This window comes from Salvelinus fontinalis, chromosome 33, assembly GCF_029448725.1.
Source record: "Salvelinus fontinalis isolate EN_2023a chromosome 33, ASM2944872v1, whole genome shotgun sequence".
Taxonomy (NCBI): domain Eukaryota; kingdom Metazoa; phylum Chordata; class Actinopteri; order Salmoniformes; family Salmonidae; genus Salvelinus; species Salvelinus fontinalis.
In genome coordinates, this window is record NC_074697.1 from 45,709,786 (window position 1) to 45,731,103 (window position 21,318).

Genomic DNA, 21,318 nt, shown 5'->3' on the forward strand with positions numbered 1-21,318 from the left:
AAAGACCACTAACACCTCCCAGCTATCATCCTCCTGCATCATAGTGTCCTACTCAAATCCTTTAAGGTGGGATTCCATTTCATTTGATAAAGCGCCTGCCTGCTCCCTGCCTGCCTGTCTGCTCCCTGCCTGCTCCCTGCCTGCCTGTCTGCTCCCTGCCTTCTCCCTGCTCCCTGCCTGCTCCCTGCCTACCTGTCTTCTCCCTGCCTTCTCCCTGCCTGCCTGCTTCCTGCCTGCTCCCTACCTACCTGCCTGCTCCCTGCCTTCTCCCTGCCTGCCTGCTTCCTGCCTGCTCCCTACCTACCTGCCTGCTCCCTGCCTGCCTGCTCCCTGCCTGCTCCCTGCCCGCTCCCTGCCTGCTCCCTGCCTGCCTGCTCCCTGCCTGCTTCCTGCCTGCTCCCTACCTACCTGTCTGCTCCCTGCCTTCTCCCTGCCTGCCTGTCTTCTCCCTGCCTGCTCCCTGCCTGCTCCCTGCCTACCTGTCTTCTCCCTGCCTGCCTGCTTCCTGCCTGCTCCCTGCCTACCTGTCTGCTCCCTGCCTTCTCCCTGCCTGCCTGCTCCCTGCCTGCCTGTCTGCTCCCTGCTGGGCTGCCTGCCTGCTCCCTGTCTGCCTGCTCCCTGCCTTCTCCCTGCCTGCCTGCTCCCTGCCTTCTCCCTGCCTGCCTGCTCCCTGCTGGGCTGCCTGCCTGCTCCCTGCCTTCTCCCTGCCTGCCTGTCTGCTCCCTGCTGGGCTGCCTGCCTGCTCCCTGTCTGCCTGCTCCCTGCCTTCTCCCTGCCTGTCTGCTCCCTGCTGGGCTGCCAGCCTGCTCCCTGTCTGCCTGCTCCCTGCCTTCTCCCTGCCTGTCTGCTCCCTGCCTTCTCCCTGCCTGCCTGCTCCCTGCTGGGCTGCCTGCCTGCTCCCTGTCTGCCTGCTCCCTGCCTTCTCCCTGCCTGTCTGCTCCCTGCTGGGCTGCCTGCCTGCTCCCTGCCTGTCTGTCTGTTCCCTGCCTGCTCCCTTCCTGCCTGTCTGCTCCCTGCCTGCTTGCCTGCCTGCTCCCTTCCTGCTCCCTTCCTGCCTGTCTGCTCCCTGCCTGCTTGCCTGCCTGCTCCCTTCCTGCTCCCTTCCTGCCTGTCTGCTCCCTGCCTGCCTGCTCCCTGTCTGCCTACATGTCTGCTACCTGCCTGCCTGCCTGCCTACCTGCCTGCTCCCTTCCTGCTCCCTTCCTGCCTGTCTGCTCCCTGCCTGCCTGCTCCCTGTCTCCCTACATGTCTGATCCCTGCCTGCCTGTCTGCTACCTACCTGCCTGCCTGCCTGGCTGTTCCCTGCTGGGCTGCCTGCTTGGCTGCCTGCCTGCGGCCTCACACCCTTGTCTGTAGGACATACCCATTTATGAAGGATTAGATCCATTTAGTGTGGGCTTTATGGGATTTCCAACAGGCATTCAAGGACATCACAGCCAGATAGCTGAGTGAGGGCGCACAGATGAAGTGTGAATAAAGAGAGAGAAAAGGAAGGCCAACTCCTGTAAAGTGTAAAAGAAAAAAAACACAAGGAGAGAGGATTCGAGTAAGTAGCGAGGGATCAGCGGAGAGATCAAAGTTTTAAAACAGCCCGGTGTTAATGAGTTGCTACAGCTAAACGAGACGTAAACGGACCAGAGTCCCCTGGTAGAGACAGGAAGTCAGCCCTGGAGGACCCCAGGCTTCCCACAGTCCTTTGCCCTCCCCCAGTAAAAGGCAATACTGACGTCTGTGGTACTATACCTGTCAGTCTACCGTCACTTCATCACAGGGAGGAGAGAGAGAGAGAAAACTAACGGTGAAAGAGGCAGCTGAAAGATAGAGGTAGAGAGAGGGAGGAGAGAGAGAGGAGAGAGAGAGGAAAGTGAAAGGAGAGAGAGAGGGAGACAAAAACAGATACAGGTATAGTGTGGGGGGGTTGAGAGAGAGGGGGGGGAGACATGATATAAATAATAGCAGGGAGCTTTAATATGTATGAGGCATCCGGGCAGTCGTCCACAACACACTCTCAGCCCGCCGCTGACGGATGGGAGAGGAGAGAGGGAGGGGGAGTGATGAGGGCTGCATACTAACCAGTCCAGGATCAATTCCCCGCTCCCTCCATTCCTCCGTCCTCCCTCCTGCCATGCAGGAGGTAAGGGGGGTTGAGCAGCAGGACCTGGGGTCCCGGTTCAGAGCGCGCCTCTCCGGCCAGGAAACCTGGGGTGAGGGACATGATCACCTCCAGGTAGCAGGGGAGCGGACGGCGGGTTGTGCCCTTGGTCAAAGTGCCTGACCTTGGCTAAGCCGTCTAAGAAACCCCACTGTCTGGAAAGGGGCCCCATGGGTAAGCCGGGGCAGAGGGGTTAGGCTGGGGGACAGGTCAGGGCGGTCCACAGAGAGATCCATGTCCTCCAACAACAACCACCAGTTATATTTCCCTTCTCTCTCTCCTCCCTGAGAGACAGGGATTTGTTCTATTAAAGTGTGCATGCCCTTTCTCCCACCTCCCTCCCTCTTTCTGTCTCTCTCTCTTTTCTGTCTTGCAGTCTTTCTCTCTCTGTCAGTTTTTCTAAACGTGGTACTGTGTGTTTTGGAGTTAAGGTAAATCCTGATTGTAATTTTGTTTTAAGGCTGGTGTGTTTAGTTCTGTTTGAGGAGATTTGACTAGTGAGGCCATCTGTTTAATGAATAAGAATGGCCTTTGTTGTTTACCTATTCAGTCCCATGATGCATTTCACTTCAACACATTTAAGCTCTATTTACATACCAAAAATGCTTTCCATTGCCATTTGGCTGTGTAGTCTTTTCACACCTGTTCAGATATATTTCATAATTAGATTTTAAGTTTGTGTTTACCAACAGTTAGCAAGAGAAATACCAAACTGTGACACAAACACACCGGCACACACACACACACACACACACACACACACACACACACACACACACACACACACACACACACACACACACACACACACACACACACACACACACACACACACACACACACACACACACACACCACTAATAACTAGCCTCTCTCCGGGACAGTCCAATCCAACCAGGGGCAGACTCCCAATTACACCCAAATCCCCCCTTTTAAAACCCACTCAAATCCCACCGCTATCGAAATGTCCTCCCTTATTTCTCTCTCTCATTCTGTATCCCCCATCCTTTTTTCCCAAACATATCTTATCCCTCCCCTCCTCCCTCCCTCTCCCTCTCTATCCCTATCTGTCTCCCCGTCCCCCTTGGTGTTTTTTCTCCTCCCCACAATCAATGGAGCTTTTAAGATGCCTATCGATTTGCTCCCTTAGACAGGGCCTGCGCGCAGGGGCGACACTTTGATTGTTGGGCCAGTAATTACTGTTATTATTTATGCATCTGGTCGAAATGGCAGGACTTAACATTCACAGTACAAGAGGCCGCAGGCAATCAACAAAGGTGAGCACCTGGAGGGACGAAGGGAGGGAGGGAGAGGGAGAGAGAGAGAGAGAGAGGCAGAGAGAGAGAGATAGAGGCAGAGAGACAGAGGGGGAGAGAGAGAGAGAGAGAGAGAGAGAGAGAGAGAGAGAGAGAGAGAGAGAGAGAGAGAGAGAGACAGAGAAACTAGAGAGACAGAGAAACAGGGAGACAGAGGGGGAGAGAGTGTGTGAGAGAGAGAGACGAAGAAACTAGAGAGACAGAGAAACAGAGAGACAGAGGGAGAGAGAGTGTGTGAGAGAGAGAGACGAAGAAACTAGAGAGACAGAGAAACAGAGAGACAGAGGGAGAGAGAGTGTGTGAGAGAGAGGCGAAGAAACTAGAGAGACAGAGAAACAGAGAGACAGAGGGAGAGAGAGTGTGTGAGAGAGAGGCGAAGAAACTAGAGACTAGCAGAAGAGAACAGTCAAAGACATCTAGATACACACAGAGGTGGGAACACACCAAAACACATTACAACATCTGATATGAAAAGAGAGATGATGGGAGTAACCTGAGTGAGTGAGTGAGTGTGTGTGACAGAGAGAGAGAGTGTGTGTGTGTGTGTGTGTGTGTGTGTGTGTGTGTGTGTGTGTGTGTGTGTGTGTGTGTGTGTGTGTGTGTGTGTGTGTGTGTGTGTGTGTGTGTGTGTGTGTGAGAGTGAGAGTGAGAGTGTGCGAGCGTGTGCGTCCATGTACAGAAGGCCTTACCTGTGAGAGGCCCAGGTAGATGGAAACAGTCTCTGATATGTAGAGGAAGCGCCCCTCTGAGCTTACCACAAACACAAAGCCGTCCAGAGACTGTGGAAGCAACACACACACACACACACACACACACACACACACACACACACACACACACACACACACACACACACACACACACACACACACACACACACACACACACACACACACACACACACGCACACACACACACACACACACACACACACAGACAAATTAGAGCAATTAGTGTGTATCGAGCAAATTACAATGAGCGGCTGCCTGCCGCTGGAGAACCACCAACAACCAGCCCTTCAGCGCTCAGTCTCTCCCACCTCTCCCCCCTCTCCCGCCCACATCAACAGTCCTGTCTGGCTGGCCCCTCAGGTACACACGACACACTACTGGTAAACACCCGCAGCCTGTTCAGAGAGTCAACAAGGCACATTAAACACAGAGCAGGCAGACACCAGCGGAGCTGTTTCAATCAGTGTTATTAACAGTAGGACAGCATGGTGTTTCCTGTTGTGTCTGTCTGCTGACCAGAGACACCGGTAGGTAGGTAGAGACAGAGGTAGAGACAGGGAGCGGTGATTATGATGCTAAGTGAAAGGTATACAGCCACCCCATTAGGAAGGACTCCTTCACAGAATAATATTCGTCGTAATAACAAGCATTCACACAAGTGAGTAGCGGCGGTGTGCTGGGAAGCTAGGGCCACTTTGCTGAAGAAAGATTGCTATTTTGGCAGCGGCGCTTAAAGTGGCGGTAATTTATGCAACTGACACATTCAGTATGCAAATGCGAGTGGCCGGGGTGTGGGGCGCGGCGAGCCCGGCTGAATGGTGGAGAAATAAAGTGCAATTATCATGCTATTACTGACAGAGGACGGCAAGAGGAAAGAATCCTAGCGTGTTCTGAAGCCCTAATTTGATTTCCATCAGCGCCGCTCCTCCTCAGAACGTTCGGCGCAGACGGCAGTCTTTTGTCTTAGCACACCTCGGTCATTTAGGACATTCCATGCACCCCGTCTGTCCCCCTTCTCCTCTTTCCCTCCCGCGTTCTATCGCTCTCTTTCTCTTTCCTGGCCACTGCAGCCATTTGTCGTTGTTTGATAGTTGTAATACGGTGGGGCAGTGCGATGTTTTTGTGTTTTTTTCTTCCTAACGAGTGTTGACTGGCTGGAGGAGACGTCAGAGGGGGTTCAAGCACGTCTTTAAATGCAGGAGGAGACAGAGAAGCAGCGTCACACTGTCAGACTGTCACAGGAATAAATATGGCTACCGTGTCCCACTAACAATTGCAGCATGCTGTGACGATATTAATATTTACAGGGTTGAATATTTGAATATATTTGGAAAAACATTTAAATAGATTAAACGTGTCAACAAATTAAAGTGCAGAGAATTCACCTCTTGAATAACCTGGCTAAATTGTGTACTATTTTAAAATACTGTTTGTTCTCAATGACACGCTTATATAATAAATACATTTGAAAGGAACCCTGTGTGTGTGTGTCTGTGTGTGTGTGTGTGTGATGTTTACCTGTAACAGGTGTGCTCCCAGGTGCTGTTCGAACATGTCAGTGGCCAGAGAGTGGCAGGAGCGTCGCACTGCAGGGACACAGATCGACACACATCAGATCTGGACACACACTGATCGACACACATCAGATCGGGACACACACTGATCGACACACATCAGATCGGGACACACACTGATCGGGACACACACTGATCGACACACATCAGATCGACACACATCAGATCGACACACATCAGATCGGGACACACACTGATCGACACACATCAGATCGGGACACACACTGATCGGGACACACACTGATCGACACACACTGATCGACACACATCAGATCGACACACATCAGATCGGGACACACACTGATCGACACACATCAGATCGACACACACTGATCGACACACACTGATCGACACACATCAGATCGACACACACTGATCGACACACACCAGATCGACACACACTGATCAACACACACCAGATCGACACACACTGATCAACACACACCAGATCGACACACACTGATCAACACACACCAGATCGACACACACCAGATCGACATACACTGATCAACACACACCAGATTGACACACACTGATCAACAAGCACTGATCAACAAACACCAGATCAACACACACTGATCAACAAGCACTGATCAACAAACACCAGATCGACACACACCAGATAGACACACATCAGATCGACACACACCAGATCGACACACTTCAGATCGACACACTTCAGATCGACACACGTGTCACGCCCTGACCTTAGTTCCTTTTTTATGTCTCTATTTTGGTTTGGTCAGGGCGTGAGTTGGGGTGGGCATTCTATGTCTGGTGTTCTATGTTGTCTATTTCTTTGTCTTTGGCCGTGTATGGTTCTCAATCAGAGGCAGCTGTCTATCGTTGTCTCTGATTGAGAACCATACTTAGGTAGCCTGTTCCCATCTGTGTTTGTGGGTAGTTGTTTTCTGTGTTGTGTGTTTTCACCATACAGAACTGTTTCGTTTGTTCGTTCGTGCTCTTTGTTATTTTGTTCAGTGTTCAGTTGATTTATTAAAATACATATTATGGACACTTACCACGCTGCGTATTGGTCCGATCCTTCCTCCTCATCTTCCCAGGACGAGAATCGTTACAGAACTACCCACCAAAAGAGGACCAAGCAGTGTGGGAATGGACTCCTGGACATGGGAGGAAATCTTGGACGGCAAGGGACCCTGGGCACAGCCGGGAGAGTATCGCCGCCCTAAAGAGGAGCTGGAGGCAGCTAGAGCGGAGCGGCGACACTACGAGGAGTTGGCTCGAGGTAACGTGCACGAGAGGTAGCCCCAGAATATTTTTTTGGGGGGGGGGGGGGGGGGGGGGGGCACACGGGAAGATTGGCAGAGTCAGGTAGGAGACCTGAGCCAACTCCCCGTGCTTACCGTGGCGAGAGAGTGACCGGGCAGGCACCGTGTTATGCGGTGAAGCGCACGGTGTCCCCAGTGCGCACGCATTGCCCAGTGCACTACATCACAGCTCCTCGCATCGGCCAAGCTAGAGTGGGCATCGAGCCAGGAGGGATGGTGCCAGTTCAGCGCATCTGGCATCCAGTGCATCTCCTCGGCCCGGGTTATACTGCACCAGCCCTACGTACAGTGTCCCCGGTTCGCCAGCACAGCCCAGTGCGGCCCGTTCCAGTTCCCCGCACTTGCCCGGGCTACAGGGGGGATCCAGCCAGGACGCGTTGTGCTAGCTCTGCGCTCTGGACCGCCAGTGCGCCTCCACGGCTCAGTGTATCCGGTGCCTCGGCTAAGGAGGAGGGCTCCTGCATGTCTCCCCAGCCTGGTGAGTCCTGTGCCTGCTGCCAGAGCCAGGCCTACTGTGTGTCTCTCCACTCCAGTGATGATCCATGGCACGAAGCCTCCGGTGATGATCCATGGCACGAAGCCTCCAGTGATGATCCATGGCACGAAGCCTCCAGTGATGATCCATGGCAAGAAGCCTCCAGTGATGATCCATGGCACGAAGCCTCCAGTGATGATCCATGGCACGAAGCCTCCAGTGATGATCCATGGCAAGAAGCCTCCAGTGATGATCCATGGCACGAAGCCTCCAGTGATGATCCATGGCAAGAAGCCTCCAATGATGATCCATGGCAAGAAGCCTCCAGTGATGATCCATGCCACGAAGCCTCCAGTGATGATCCATGGCACGAAGCCTCCAGTGATGATCCATGGCACGAAGCCTCCAGTGATGATCCATGGCACGAAGCCTCCAGTGAGGATCCATGGCACGAAACCTCCAGTGAGGAGTTATGGCACGAGGCCTCCAACGAAGGCCGTCTGTCCGGAGCCTCCAGCAACGCCCTCTAGTCCGGAGCATCCAGCTACGCCCTCTAGTCCGGAGCCTCCAGCGTCGCCCTCTAGTCCGGAGCCTCCAGCGTCGCCCTCTAGTCCGGAGCCTCCAGCGACGTCCTCTAGTCCGGAACCTCCAGCGACGCCCTCCTGTCCGGAGCCTCCAGCGACGCCCTCCTGTCCGGAGCCTCCAGCGACGCCCTCCTGTCTGGAGCTGCCAGAGTCTCCCTCCTCTCCGGAGCTGCCAGAGTCTCCCTCCTGTCCGGAGCTGCCAGAGTCGCCCTCCTGTCCGGAGCTGCCAGAGTCGCCCTCCTGTCCGGGGCCTGCTGCGAGGGTCCCCAGTCCGGGGTCGGCGGCGAGTGTCCCTGCTCTAGAGGCGCAACCTAAGTGGGCCAAGCCAGAGGTGGAGCTGGGTCTACGTCCCGCACCAGAGCCGCCACTGCGGTGAAATGCCCACCCAGAACCTCCCCTATAGGTTAAGGTTTTGCGGCCGGAGTCCTTGGGGGTGGGGGGGTACTGTCACGCCCTGACCTTAGTTCCTTAGCTGCCCTAAGGGCAATGGCTGTTTTTAACACACACACAGGCAACCAGGCACAGACACACGCACACACACACACACACACACACACAGCCTCACCACTCCTAATGCATCCCAAACACAAGCTATTACAGAAGCATTGCCATCAAGGTAGAGCTGTTTACGGAGGTAATTACAACTGAGAGAAAGAGAGGAAGACAGAAATAGAGAAAATGAGATATGGAGAGAGAAACCAAAATAGAGAGTATCAGAGAGGGAGAAAGATGGATAGAGATGTGTGTGTGTGTGTGTGTGTGTGTGTGTGTGTGTGTGTGTGTGTGTGTGTGTGTGTGTGTGTGTGTGTGTGCGCGCGTGCGTGCGTGCGTGCGTGTGTGTGTGTGTCGCTCTGCCAGGTTTGTTTTTTTAACACTGCATTCTGAACAGGCAGCGGCATTGTGTGTGTGTGTGTGTGCGTGAGTGAGTGAGTGTAGGGATCGCCAGATATCCCTGTCCATGTGTCGTTGCAAGGCTTTGGGAAATCAATACACGTTATGACAGCAAAATGAAAGTGCTGTTCTGGGTTACAACTGAACACGGAGGTGGGGGGGGGGGTCACACATCCATCCCCCACCCGTCTGTTAATAGTGTCCCTGCCATCGGTCAGCCAACAGAAGAGAAGACATTCCTTTAGACCGGCACACACATACAAACCCCCCCCTCCGCCACACGCACACACTCTCAGAAATAAACAGTTGCCGGACAAAGCCCCAGTGCCATTGTGAGATTGGGGTCCCCATGTGTGAAAGCTTAGGAATATCAATGAGGCTGGTCCATTCAGGCTGAAAGGGGGTCTGGGGCTGGGGACCTTACAGCCACAACTCAGAAGCTAACCCAGAGGGGGAGGGGACCCTGTCGCTCTGCCTGCCTGCCTGGACCCTAGTGGGGCTACGGGGAGAGGGCTGGCCCACTGGGGGTCTGGTACCAACCCCCATAACACACAGCACCCCCATGGGTCCCTGGAGATGCTGCTGGTGATCAGTGGCGATGAATACTGTCAGGGGGCCGGAAGAAATGGTGGATGTGACATGAGGCCAGTGGGGCTGACGGATGAGTCTACACACAGATCCATTTACTACAGTCACTCCACCCGCCTGCCTGCCATGCCTGGGTTCACACAATTGGGCGGCCAAGAAACCAAAACAGCCTCAACAGGGTGTGTGTGTGTGTGTGTGTGTGTGTGTGTGTGTGTGTGTGTGTGTGTGTGTGTGTGTGTGTGTGTGTGTGTGTGTGTGGTGATGGTAATGTTCAGGGGCCTTACGAAGGTTCAGGGTATCTCACCCTGAGAACAAAGATCCTTCTGTGTTAGTGGAAATGTGTGTGTGTGTGTGTGTGTGTGTGTGTGTGTGTGTGTGTGTGTGTGTGTGTGTGTGTGTGTGTGTGTGTGTGTGTGTGTGTGTGTGTGTGTGTGTGTGTGTGTGTGTGTGTGTGTGTGTGTGTGTGTGTTTGTGTGTGTGTGTGTGTGTGTGTCATAGGAGAGCTCTCGGGGTACCTTCTATCACATTGACTTTTAATTAGCTTGGCTAGATTTGCTCTCCGTGGTTTAATTTCATTTGTGGAATGGGATGAAGCGTCCACGTTAATTACAGTGTGACTCACAGGTCAATTTTGGGGGTCTTCCTGATTTTCCTCACTGATAGAAGAGAGAAATTTGATTGCTTGATATTTATGCTTCTGTTCTATACATAATTTAGTCCAAGTTCACTCACCCCTCCCCCACCTCTCTTTTTTTTAACTTTCCACCCCATAGCTGTCGACCTTTAAACCTAGTTATGACGTTACCATGGGAACCAAATAAGGTCAGGTTCAAAATTATTGGCACCCTTGAAAAAGATGAGAAAAAAAAATGTTTAATAAATAATCCAAATACTGAACTATATTGTATGTATGCTAAACAAACGGGACTATTATATTATTTATACCAGTACAATCACTCAGATAAAGAGAGTCATATTTAGATTTTCTCAAAAAGATAAGGGTCAACATTATTGGCACCCTTGTGTTCAAAACCGTTCAATACCTCACCTTGCGATTATAACGACAGTGAACCTTTTTCTAAAAACAAAATATGAGATTGGAGAACATACAGTGCCTTCAGAAAGTATTCACACCCCTTGAATTTTTACACAATTTGTTATGTTACAGCCTGCATTTAAAATAAATGAAATTTAGATTTTGTGTCACTGACCTACACATAATAACCCATCATGTCAAAGTGGAATTATGTTTTAAGAAATGTTTACAAATGAATTAAAAATGAAAAGCTGAAAAATCTTGAGTCAATAAGCGTTCAACCCCTTAGTTATGGCAAGCCAAGTTCAGTAGTAAAAAATGTGCTTAACAAGTCACATAATAAGTTGCATACAAAGATACAGGCATCCTTCCTAACTTTCTGGAGAGGAAGGACACTACTGAGGGATTTCTACCTTGAGGCCAATGGTGACTTTAAAACAGTTACAGAGTTTTATGGCTGTGATATGAGAACTGAGGATGGATCAACAACATTGTAGTTACTCCACAATACTAACCTAACTGACAGAGTGAAAAGAAGGAAGCTTGTACAGAATACAAAATATATTCCTAAACATGCATCCTGCAATAAGGCACTAAAGTGAAAAAAGGAAACAATTTGACAGAGAAATGTACTTTATGTCTTGAATACAAAGCATTATGTTTGGGGGAAATACTTATGTGAATACTGCGTGAATAGTTATGTCATTGAGATATTTATGTATTTAATTTCAATACATTTGCTAAAGATTCTAAAAACATGTTTTCAGTTTGTAATTATGTGGTATTGTAAGGTTCTGTATTTATTTTCTTTGTCAACCTTGTGTTCTGTTTCGTTGTGTTCTTGATAGGCAGCCCTGTTTCCTTGTGTTCTTGAACGTAGCCCCCACTTTCATTTGTGTTCATTGATTTCACCTGTGTTAGTTACTCACCTGGTCTCATCAGCTCCTTATTTAGTTCAGTTCATTCTGTTTGTGTCTTTGTGAGGTATTGTTCGTTTTGACTCTACTAAGCCTTTTCCTAGCTCGTTTGTGAGAACCAGTTATAGCCTTCAGTCCTAGTTTTGACTCACCTGCCTGTTTGCCTACCTGTGTATGACCATTGCCTGCCTGTGACCACGATTCCTGCCTTCTGCGAAGGCGAAATAAACACCTGCCGCGCTCTGCACGTGAATCTATACCTTTTTTCTCTGTGAGTATTCATTACAGAAAACCTCACCTCTAATAAATACTCAGGGAGGAAAAGGTGTAGATTCACGGCAGGTGTCGTGGTCACATTTTGATGTGTGCTTGGGGTTATTGTCTTTTTGTCTTTCTGGAAGATCTACTAGTGGCCAAGTTTTATCCTCCTGGCAGAGGCAACCAGGTTTTTGCCAAAAATGTCCTGGTACTGGGTAAAGTTCATGACTTTAACAAGGGCCTCCGGACCAGTGGATGCAAAATAACCCCATAACATCAAAGATCCCCCACCATATTTTACAGTAGGTATGGGGTTCTTTTCTGCTTATGCATCCTTCTTTCGACGTCAAACCCACCGCTGGTCGCCACGCAAAGGGCTCTATTTTCATGTCATTTGACCATGGCATCGGTTCCAATCCAAGTGCCAATGCCGTTTACATTTGATGGATGACATGAAAATAGAGCTCTTTTGGCCACGCACACCAGTGGAATGGTCTAAGATCCCTCCCAATGTGTCCTCCAATCTCGTAAAACATTTCAGAAAATGACTCAGTGAAAGTTATTGAAAACTGGGGTGGGAATCATTTTGACCCCTATATTTTTTGAGAAAAAAATATTACTTGTTGAAAAAGTATATTTCTCTGAGGAATTGTTTAAAATAATATAATTGTCCATTTTTTTTAAGAATACAATATAACTCAGTATTTATTTTTGCTCATCTTTATCAAGGGTGCCAATAATTTTGGACCTGACTGTAAATAACCGCATGTGGTTCATCTCTTTTTCTATTTTTTTACTCAAGTTTGCTTATGCTAGTTGTCTTTTCATGTCTTTTAATCACCTAGCAACTTGTTTACTGAACTCCAATTTTCCAAGAGAGTGTGTGTGTGCGTGTTTGTATGAGTGTGTGTGTAGTGCGTGAGTGTGAGTGTGTGTGTGTGTGTGTGTGTGTGTGATACCCCTGTAGTATTACCCCTGTAAGAACAGACAGGGTTTGAGACGACAGACAGGAGAGAAAGAGCAACCATAATCGCAACGTCCTTCTCCACCGCAATTATCCTCTCACTCTGCAATCCCTCTCTCGCTCCCTCCCTCTCTCTCCCTGTTTCTCTTTCACTGTCGCTCCCTCACTTCTTCCGCGGTCGAACATAATTTGAGTGCAATTAACTTCCTTTAAAAGCCACCGCTGCTTTAAACGCCGAGAATTAGGTGGGAGGCAGACATGGAGAAAGTGAGGGAGAGCGACGGAGGAGAAGTGATGAGGAGACAGTAAGAGAGAGAGATGACAGAGACAGACACACAGAGACATGCGAGGCAGACAAAGTCAAAGTCAAGAGACAGCTAGAGAGAGCGAGAGGCATAAAGAGGTGAGTTTGACCTCACAAACAGTGACAGAATATTTTTTTCCGATTGGTCCATGGTTTCTGTTTCAGTGTCTTCAGAAGATCTTAGAGGCTTGTGTTGTAGAGTCAGCGTGTTCTGTCATTAGACAAAATCTCTACAATATTGTAAAACTGCAAAATACTGAGATGCCTCGGGAAAATAGACAGGTCAACATTTGGCATTTCTACAGGGTGGAAGTCATATCTGCAAGAGAGATTCTCTCTTAAAAGCTCAAATCACCTGTGCATATTCAGTAGTCTTGAATAATACATGAAATTAAAGGTTCAGGTCTAACGCTCTCCACTGTAGACCTAACCTACACCACACACACACACATAATGGGTGAAAAAGCATCATCTTTGAGAGATTTTACTTTTCCTCAGCTGGTCCTCTCCCGTTCTACCACTCCTTCGTTTTCGTCTTCCACCACCCATCCATATATCTCTCTCCTTCTCTTCCCGCTCTCTCGCTGTGTGAAGGTCATGCAATTGATTTTCCTCTGTCTATTCATTTTTCAAGATTGGCTTTGAAACGTGGGAAGCAGACAAAAACCACACTACCCCCCCCTCTCTCTCTCTCCCTTACCCCCGTGGCCCTCACCCACCCCAACCCCCACCGCCCAAACCCCGGGAGGAGGAGAGGAGAATGACAGAGGAGGGAAGCCAACGCAAGATTCCCCTTCAGGATTCCGTCTGGACACATAATTCCACATTCCTACAGTGGAATTACAGCCATGCATCACACTGTAGGTACTTAAAAGTCTAACTACAGGCACCATGATGCAACAGCAGGGTTGGGGTTGAGAGGTTTTTGGACCCGTTACGAAATGGACCTGGGGCTTTCCCGCCCAGACCCGATATGCATTAATTAAATGTTCAAATATAGAGACCCATTTCGAACGGACCCGAGGACAACTAAACCCGTTCCGTATAGACTTGGTCGGATCCAGACTTGGTTCGATACGAATGAGGGAAGCAGCAGAAAATAAAAATGTTTAAACGACTTTATTAACCGGAGCTAATAGAGCGTCAGAGGAGCGAGAGAGAGTTGCCACTCTAGCAGGCGGGGGAGAGGCCATACTGTGAGTGAGTGACACAGGGAGCAGGGAGGAGGGAGGGAGAGACGAGAGAAGAGAGACAGCAACCAACCAAGCTGCCTCGCGCTATAGTAGACTAATAGCTGCCATAGCTAAGTTATTTTTCATCTAATAGGATTACATAGTCACTGTCGTGACTGCATCAAACCGGGAGTAGCTAGTTAAGCTAGTTATCGTTAGCTAGCTATGCTAATTGAGGCCTACAGTTACAAATAACAACTCCATTCAGAATATTAACCTCTCTTGGGTAGGGGGCAGTGTTTTCAACTCCGAATGAAAAGCGTGCCCAAAGTAAACTGCCTGTTACTCAGGCCCAGAAGCTAGGATATTTATATAATGTAGATTTGGATAGGAAACACTCTAAAGTTTCTAAAACTGTTAAAATAATGTCTGTGAGTATAACATAACTAATATGGCAGGCAAAACCCCGAGGACAAACCATCCAGGGGGGAAAAAATTGAGGTCATAGGATTTTCCAATTGGTTTCTATGGGATACCCTTATTATTAGGAACCTGGTTGCAGTTCCTATGGCTTCCACTAGATGTCAACAGTCTTTAGAAATTGTTCAATGTTTTTCTTTTGAGAAATTAAGAAGTAGTCCTATTCATTGTAAGTGTCCCTCCAGGTGGACTCTACTATTTTGGTGCGCGTGAACTGGAGCGCGCTTCACGTTGTTTTTATCCGGTATTAGAAACAGTTTATTCCGTCTTCAATTTTATCGATTATTTACGTTTTAGGGTACCTGAGGTTAGATTAGGAATGTTGTTTGAAATGTTTGGACCAAGTTTACAGGTAACTTATTAGATACTTTGTAGGCATATTGGGTGAGTTGAAACCGGTGTATTTCTGAATCAAACGTGCCAAATAAATGGACATTTTTGGGACATACAGAAGGACATTATCAAACAAAAGGACCATTTGTGATGTTTCTGGGACATTTTGGAGTTCCAACAGAAGAAGATCTTCAAAGGTAAGGCATGAATTATATCGCTATTTCTGACTTTTGTGGCGTACCTGCCTGTTTGAAATAGGATTTTCAATTGTTTGTATGCGGGGCGTTGTCCTCAGATAATCGCATGGTTTGCTTTTGCCGTAAAGCCTTTTTGAAATCTGACACAGCAGCTGGATTAACAAGAAGTTAACCTGTTTGGGATAGGGGGCAGCATTTTCACTTTTGCATGAAATGCGTGCCCAGAGTAAACCGCCTGCTACTCTGTCCCAGATGCTAATATATGCATATTATTAGTAGTATTGGATTAAAAACACTCTGAAGTTTCTAAAACTGTTTGAATGATGTCTGTGAGTATAACAGAACTCATATAGCAGGCGAAAACCCCATAGACACTGTGTATTCTCAGGTTAAGTTGCACTTCCTAAGGGTTCCACTAGATGTCAACCGTCTTTAGAAACTTGTTTCAGGCTTCTGCTATAACGGAGGGGGGAATGGGAGCTGAATGAGTCAGTGGTCTGGCAGAGCGTCTCATGCTCGTGACGTGCGCTCCCGACAGAGTTAGCTCTCATTCCAGTGCTTTGCTACAGACGATGAAATTCTCCGGTTGGAACATTATTGATGATTTATGTTAAAAACATCCTAAAGATTGATTCCATACATCGTTTGATATCTTTCTACGACCTGTAACGGAATTTTTTGACTTTTTGTCTGGACCTAGTGCTCATGAAGATGGATTACTGGGCTGAACATGCTAACAACTAGTGGCTATTTGGACATAATTTATGGACTTTATGGAACTTTATGGAACAAATCAGTCATTTATTGTTGAACTGGGATTCCTGGGAGTGCATTCTGATGAAGATCATCAAAGGTAAATGAATATTTATCATGTTATTTCTAACTTCTGTTGACTCCAACATGGCGGACATTTCTTTGGCTGGATTTGGCTGGATTGGGCTCTGAGCGCCGTACTCAGATTATGCTTTTTCCGTAAAGTTGAAAAAAAAATCTGACACAGCGGTTGCTTTAAGGAGAAGTCTATCTTTAATTCTGTGAATAACATTTGTATCTTTTATCGATGTTTATTATGAGGATTTCTGGGATTTCTGTGGCTATCTGCAAGATCACCGGATGTTTTGGAATCAAAACATTACTGCACGTAACGCGCCTATGTAAACTGAGATTTTGGGATATAAATATGCACATTATCGAACAAAACATACATGTATTGTGTAACATGATGTCCTATGAGTGTCATCTGATGAAGATCATCAAAGGTTAGTGATTAATTTTATCTATATTTCTGCTTTTTGTGACTCCTATCTTTGGCTGGAAAATGGCTGTGTTTTTTTGACTTGGCTCTGAAATAACATAATCATATGTTGTGCTTTCGCACAAAATCGGACGTGACGGGTAGATTAACAAGATGTTTATCTTTCATGTGCTGTATTGGACTTGTTAATGTGAGAAAGTTACATATTTCCCAAAAATATTTTTTTATTTCCCGCGCTGCCTTTTCAGCGGAATGTTGTCGAGGGGTTCCGCTAGCGGAACGCCTGCGTTAAAAAGGTGAAGCTTTATTTTGATGTATAACACATATATGTTCAAGAATGTTAAATATTTGAATTTGGTATTTTTCTATTTCGCGCTCTGCAATTTCACCAGATGTTGGCCAGGTGGGACGCCACCTGCCCATAAGAGGTTTTAAGTAGCAGCCTACCTGTTGGCTCTTGGTCGCTGTCGTCTATCCTTCTCCCATAACTTGTAATTACATCTTACATTGATTAAATACATGAATCTCCTAACCTTTGCCACATACCAAAGCTCTATGACCGTAGCCTATAGCCTATAGCTGCTTTCATGACTTATGATTGGCCAACAACAACAAGAAGAACAAGCTACATGCACCAAGAGCAGTCAACATAAATTGTAACATTTCTCTCTCTCTTTCTCTCTCTCTCTCCCTCTTTCTCTCTTTCCCCCCCTCTCTCTCTACTGCAGCAGTCGTGTTCGGATCTGTACAGGGCCTTCCGGACAAGTCAGTTAAATTTACACATACCCGAGACTCGTGACAATCATGTCAGATCTGACCCAGACCTGTGACATTATTCGGAATTCTGGGTCCCGAGTCGGGTGGCGGTTATTCGGGCACCAGGTGGATGATCTTCATTCCAGCATCATGCTCAACACGTGCGGGCGTCACACTTTCATGTTTTCCGAATGCTGATGAATAGAATAGAATTGCTTCTTTTTTTTTTCCCAGAGGAAACTTCCGTACAGATTTCAGAAACAGATGTCAAAATGTCCCGCTGTACATCCAGCAGTGTACCGTACATTCCAGTCGATCCATTGAGATGCATTTGTAAAGCTCTGTTAGAACATCTGCTAGTGGATTGAACGTGTTCCCACAGGAACGTCAATTGGCGATCGATCGAAGCGCTGGAATAGATAGACGTGCTATTCAATGAGATGCCCACGTCCTCCTTTCACCAGGCCTCTTCCAAGGCCGGATCCTCGGAAAACCTATCCACAGAACAACGGTAAGAGTATGATCGTGTGCAGTGACTCTACGCGTCGTTCACGGACTTCCTTGTAAAAATAAGCAAATGTGAGGTCATAGGAAGACTAAACTGTCATTGTTTGTAAGGTACGTGATATCGATGTTCACGTCTTACACAGTATCAATGAGATATCATGGGTTTGTCTCATTTCAGGAGGACTTGCTGAGAGTAACGGGACACACACACACACTGGTGCAAAAAAATATAACGCACCATCACAGACAAACACTTCTGCAACCATTGACACACCCACACACACGCGTACACACACACACACACACACACACACACCTAATTGTAGCTGAGTTGTTTCCCCTCTGTAATAGTAGCAATTAGACAACCCTCATAATCACACTCTACTCGTTATATAGCTAATTTCTGTAATTACAAATCGCACCAATAGGCTCCTCCTTCCTTTGTTTATCCTCTCTCTGTCTCTCCGTCTTTGTGCAGCTCTGTCTCTCTCTGTTCCTCTGTCTCTCTGTGTTGTTCTCTCGCTCTCTCTCTCTGTCTGGTCTATCTATCTCTCTCTCTATTTATTTCGCTGTCTCTCTCTCTCTCCCTCTCTCTGTCTCTCTCAATCTCTCTGTTTATCTGTCTGTCTCTGTCTGTCTGTCTCTCTCTATCTCTCTCTCTGTCTCTTACTCTCTGTGTGTCTCTCTCTGTCTCTGTCTCTCTCTTTCTCTTTTCTGCGATGAGGGGGAGCTCAATGAGGTGTCTATGTGAAGTGATGCGTGTGTCTGCGAGGTTCATTGGGTAAGAGAAGGACTACATAGAATAGTACATTGCTGTTACAATGCTGATACACCTACAGTACAATTTGTCAAATGCTTTTGTTGCAGCATCGGCGACTGTGTTTTCCAGTCATTTCAGGTTAAGTTCATGGGTAAGGTAAGGGTGAGTGCTCACCTTTGCTGCAGTGGTTCTCTCCTTCCAGCAGGGGGCACCAGGGCGGGTCTCCCTGGCTGGCGAAGGTGCGCATGTGCAAGTAGCTGATGGTGAGGCGGATGACTGAGGCCTTGTCCAGCTGGCTGGTGATGGCCCCGGGGAGAGGCAGCATCTTGGCCAGCTCAAAGAACTCAAAGTTCTCCTTGCCGCGACGGGAACGAGCGGCATTACGAGACTTCTCCTTCCGCAGGTTCTGCAAACTGGAGGAGGAGAAGAAAGGTCCGGGGGAGAGGGGAGAGATAGCAAAGAGAAGGTAAAGGAGAATTATAAGTGAAAAGGGCGTGTGGTTCATGCCAAAGCCCCGAAATGATAAAGAATCCTAATTGACCACAGAATGAGCACCTATGGCTTGGTCGTGTATGCTGACGATGACCCGAGAATAGTCCTTTAAAAAGAATATAATGACACCCGCAATCTTAGTGAACCAATCTCAATTCTAATTTGTCTCCAGCAGATTGTCTGTCCGTGTAATTACAGACAGAAAGTGCTCCATCTACCAGGCTCTATTCCCCTGTCACACTGGTACACACATGGCTATTACACAGCACAGCTAGTGCGTCTGCTTACAACACATACACACACACACACACACACTAGCATCCACACTCTCTCTCCCTCGCTGTCTCACACACAGCCATGCGACTGGCTGGCAGGTACCGGGCTGCAGCGGTGATTGAGTGATCAATGGGAGGAGGAGGGGCCGTGTGGCAGAGGGGGGCCTGGGCTCAGGTAGCCTGTCTCTCTGATTGGGTATCGACTCCCCTCAATGGGGCCTGAGTGGTAGAATTATGTTGTCACGGCGACTCCACAGTTTGTGTCTGTGGTAGAATAAAGAAACAGCATTTCTCCTCCGTGTCTGTGACATCGATTCTCATTCCGGGCCTGCAGACTGCCTGCCACGGGAGGGTGTGTGTGTGTGTGTGTGTGTGTGTGTGTGTGTGTGTGTGTGTGTGTGTGTGTGTGTGTGTGTGTGTGTGTGTGTGTGTGTGTGTGTGTGAGAGAGAGAGAGAGGGCAATAGAGAAAGAAATAGAGAAAATAAAACGTGTGTGTGTGTGTGTGTGTGTGTGTGTGTGTATGTTTGTGTGTTTTTGCATGCATGGGTGTGGTCTTTGTCCTAATCAGCCAACACGTTGGTATTTCCCCAGTCGGCCTGTGTTCTCCAGGGTGTGTAAACAGGTGTGTTTAGAATAGCCCCGTCCTCCACAACGGCTCATTATTATACGAGCTCAACTCGCCAGAGAGGACAATCAATACTCACCCATGGATTCTGCGTCGTTTTTATATCCGCCTATAAATGACCGTCCATTAATAAATCCAGCCAAATGTACGTAATCTCCCACTAAGGGAAAGGGATTAACAGCCATCACACCCAAGGCTACAGAGCAATAACCATTTTACTACACAGTACAGAGTGTGTGAGAGGGGCTGTGTGGGTGTGATCGTTTAGAATATGAGTAAGTGTTTGTGTGTGTTAGCACTCGCTATGCAATGCTATTATGTGTGTGTGTGTGTGTGTTAGCACTCGCTATGCAATGCTATTATGTGTGTGTGTGTGTGTGTGTGTGTGTGTGTGTGTGTGTGTGTGTGTGTGTGTGTGTGTGTGTGTGTGTGTGTGTGTGTGTGTGTGTGTGTTTCTCACCAAGGCAGGGTGGGGGGTTTGGCCAGTAGTCCCTGTAGGAAGTCCCACTCCACACTCACGCACTTTCCCTCGCTGATGAACGGCATGGTCGCCATCCTCCAATCACACGCAGCCGCCACCTCTAACGCAGGCTGCGATTGGCCGAGGCTGTGACAGGCTCAGACCCCCTGCAGTGGTGAGGAAGCGAGAGAGAAAGACAGAGACACAGAGAGAGCGAGAGAGTGAGAGAGAGGAATAATTATGCATAGTTAGGTGTACATTTCACTATAAAAGCTTTGAAGAGCGTCCACTGTGCTAAAAAAGCCATTCACTACAGAAGTCTCACGCCAGTTACCAAAGACACGGCAAAGCAGACCACCTTCCCCCAATTCCCCTGCCTCCCCACACACACACCCTCCGACTCCCAGTTCTACCAGCGGTGCCAGTTGGCTGGCCTCCCTCTCCCCTCCCCCTCTCTGCCTCTGTGCTCTGGTGACCTTTAAAAGGTCAGCGTGGCCTGCAGCAGCCTGGTGTCCTGCCCTGCGGCCAGGGGTGCCCTCACTACCGCTGGGTCAACACTATCATGGGAGGGGAAGAATAATAGGTAGAATAGGGTCAGGTTGGGGTAGGGAGCTGGGATATTGAGGAGCCAGACCCGAGTTTGACATTTCAATGAAATGACTTTCTATTCAATCTAAAATGTTGCGTAATCTGGTGAGATGTTTAAGTCGTCTGTCCACAAGAGAATACTTTCTAGTGCATTTTACATGACTGTGACAATTCCCAACCCGGCATCACATCAGTGTAGAATCTCTGTAGCCGACACACTGTCCCTGGGCCGTGTGTAGCAATGACATTGTACATCACCTTCCCCAACCTGGCTGAGTACATTGTATTGTGTGAGGGGGAAATAAAAGTCACACAATTGATCTCCCACACACACA

At 48.3% G+C, this 21,318-nt stretch overlaps 1 protein-coding gene across 3 annotated transcripts in view; it reads right to left on the reverse strand.

The window, feature by feature from the left end:
• The window catches only part of LOC129832380 (neuronal PAS domain-containing protein 1-like), a 39,870-nt gene that overhangs the window by 7,599 nt on the left and 10,953 nt on the right, over window positions 1-21,318 (reverse strand). For all 3 annotated transcript variants that reach the window (XM_055896401.1, XM_055896400.1, XM_055896402.1), the window contains exons 2-5: window positions 20,396-20,562; window positions 18,717-18,955; window positions 5,718-5,785; window positions 4,158-4,247 (exon numbers count right to left, since the gene is read on the reverse strand). In XM_055896401.1, the coding sequence (XP_055752376.1) occupies window positions 4,158-4,247; window positions 5,718-5,785; window positions 18,717-18,955; window positions 20,396-20,490 (492 nt within the window). In that variant the 5' untranslated portion in view covers window positions 20,491-20,562. The remainder of the gene's footprint in view (window positions 1-4,157; window positions 4,248-5,717; window positions 5,786-18,716; window positions 18,956-20,395; window positions 20,563-21,318) is intronic.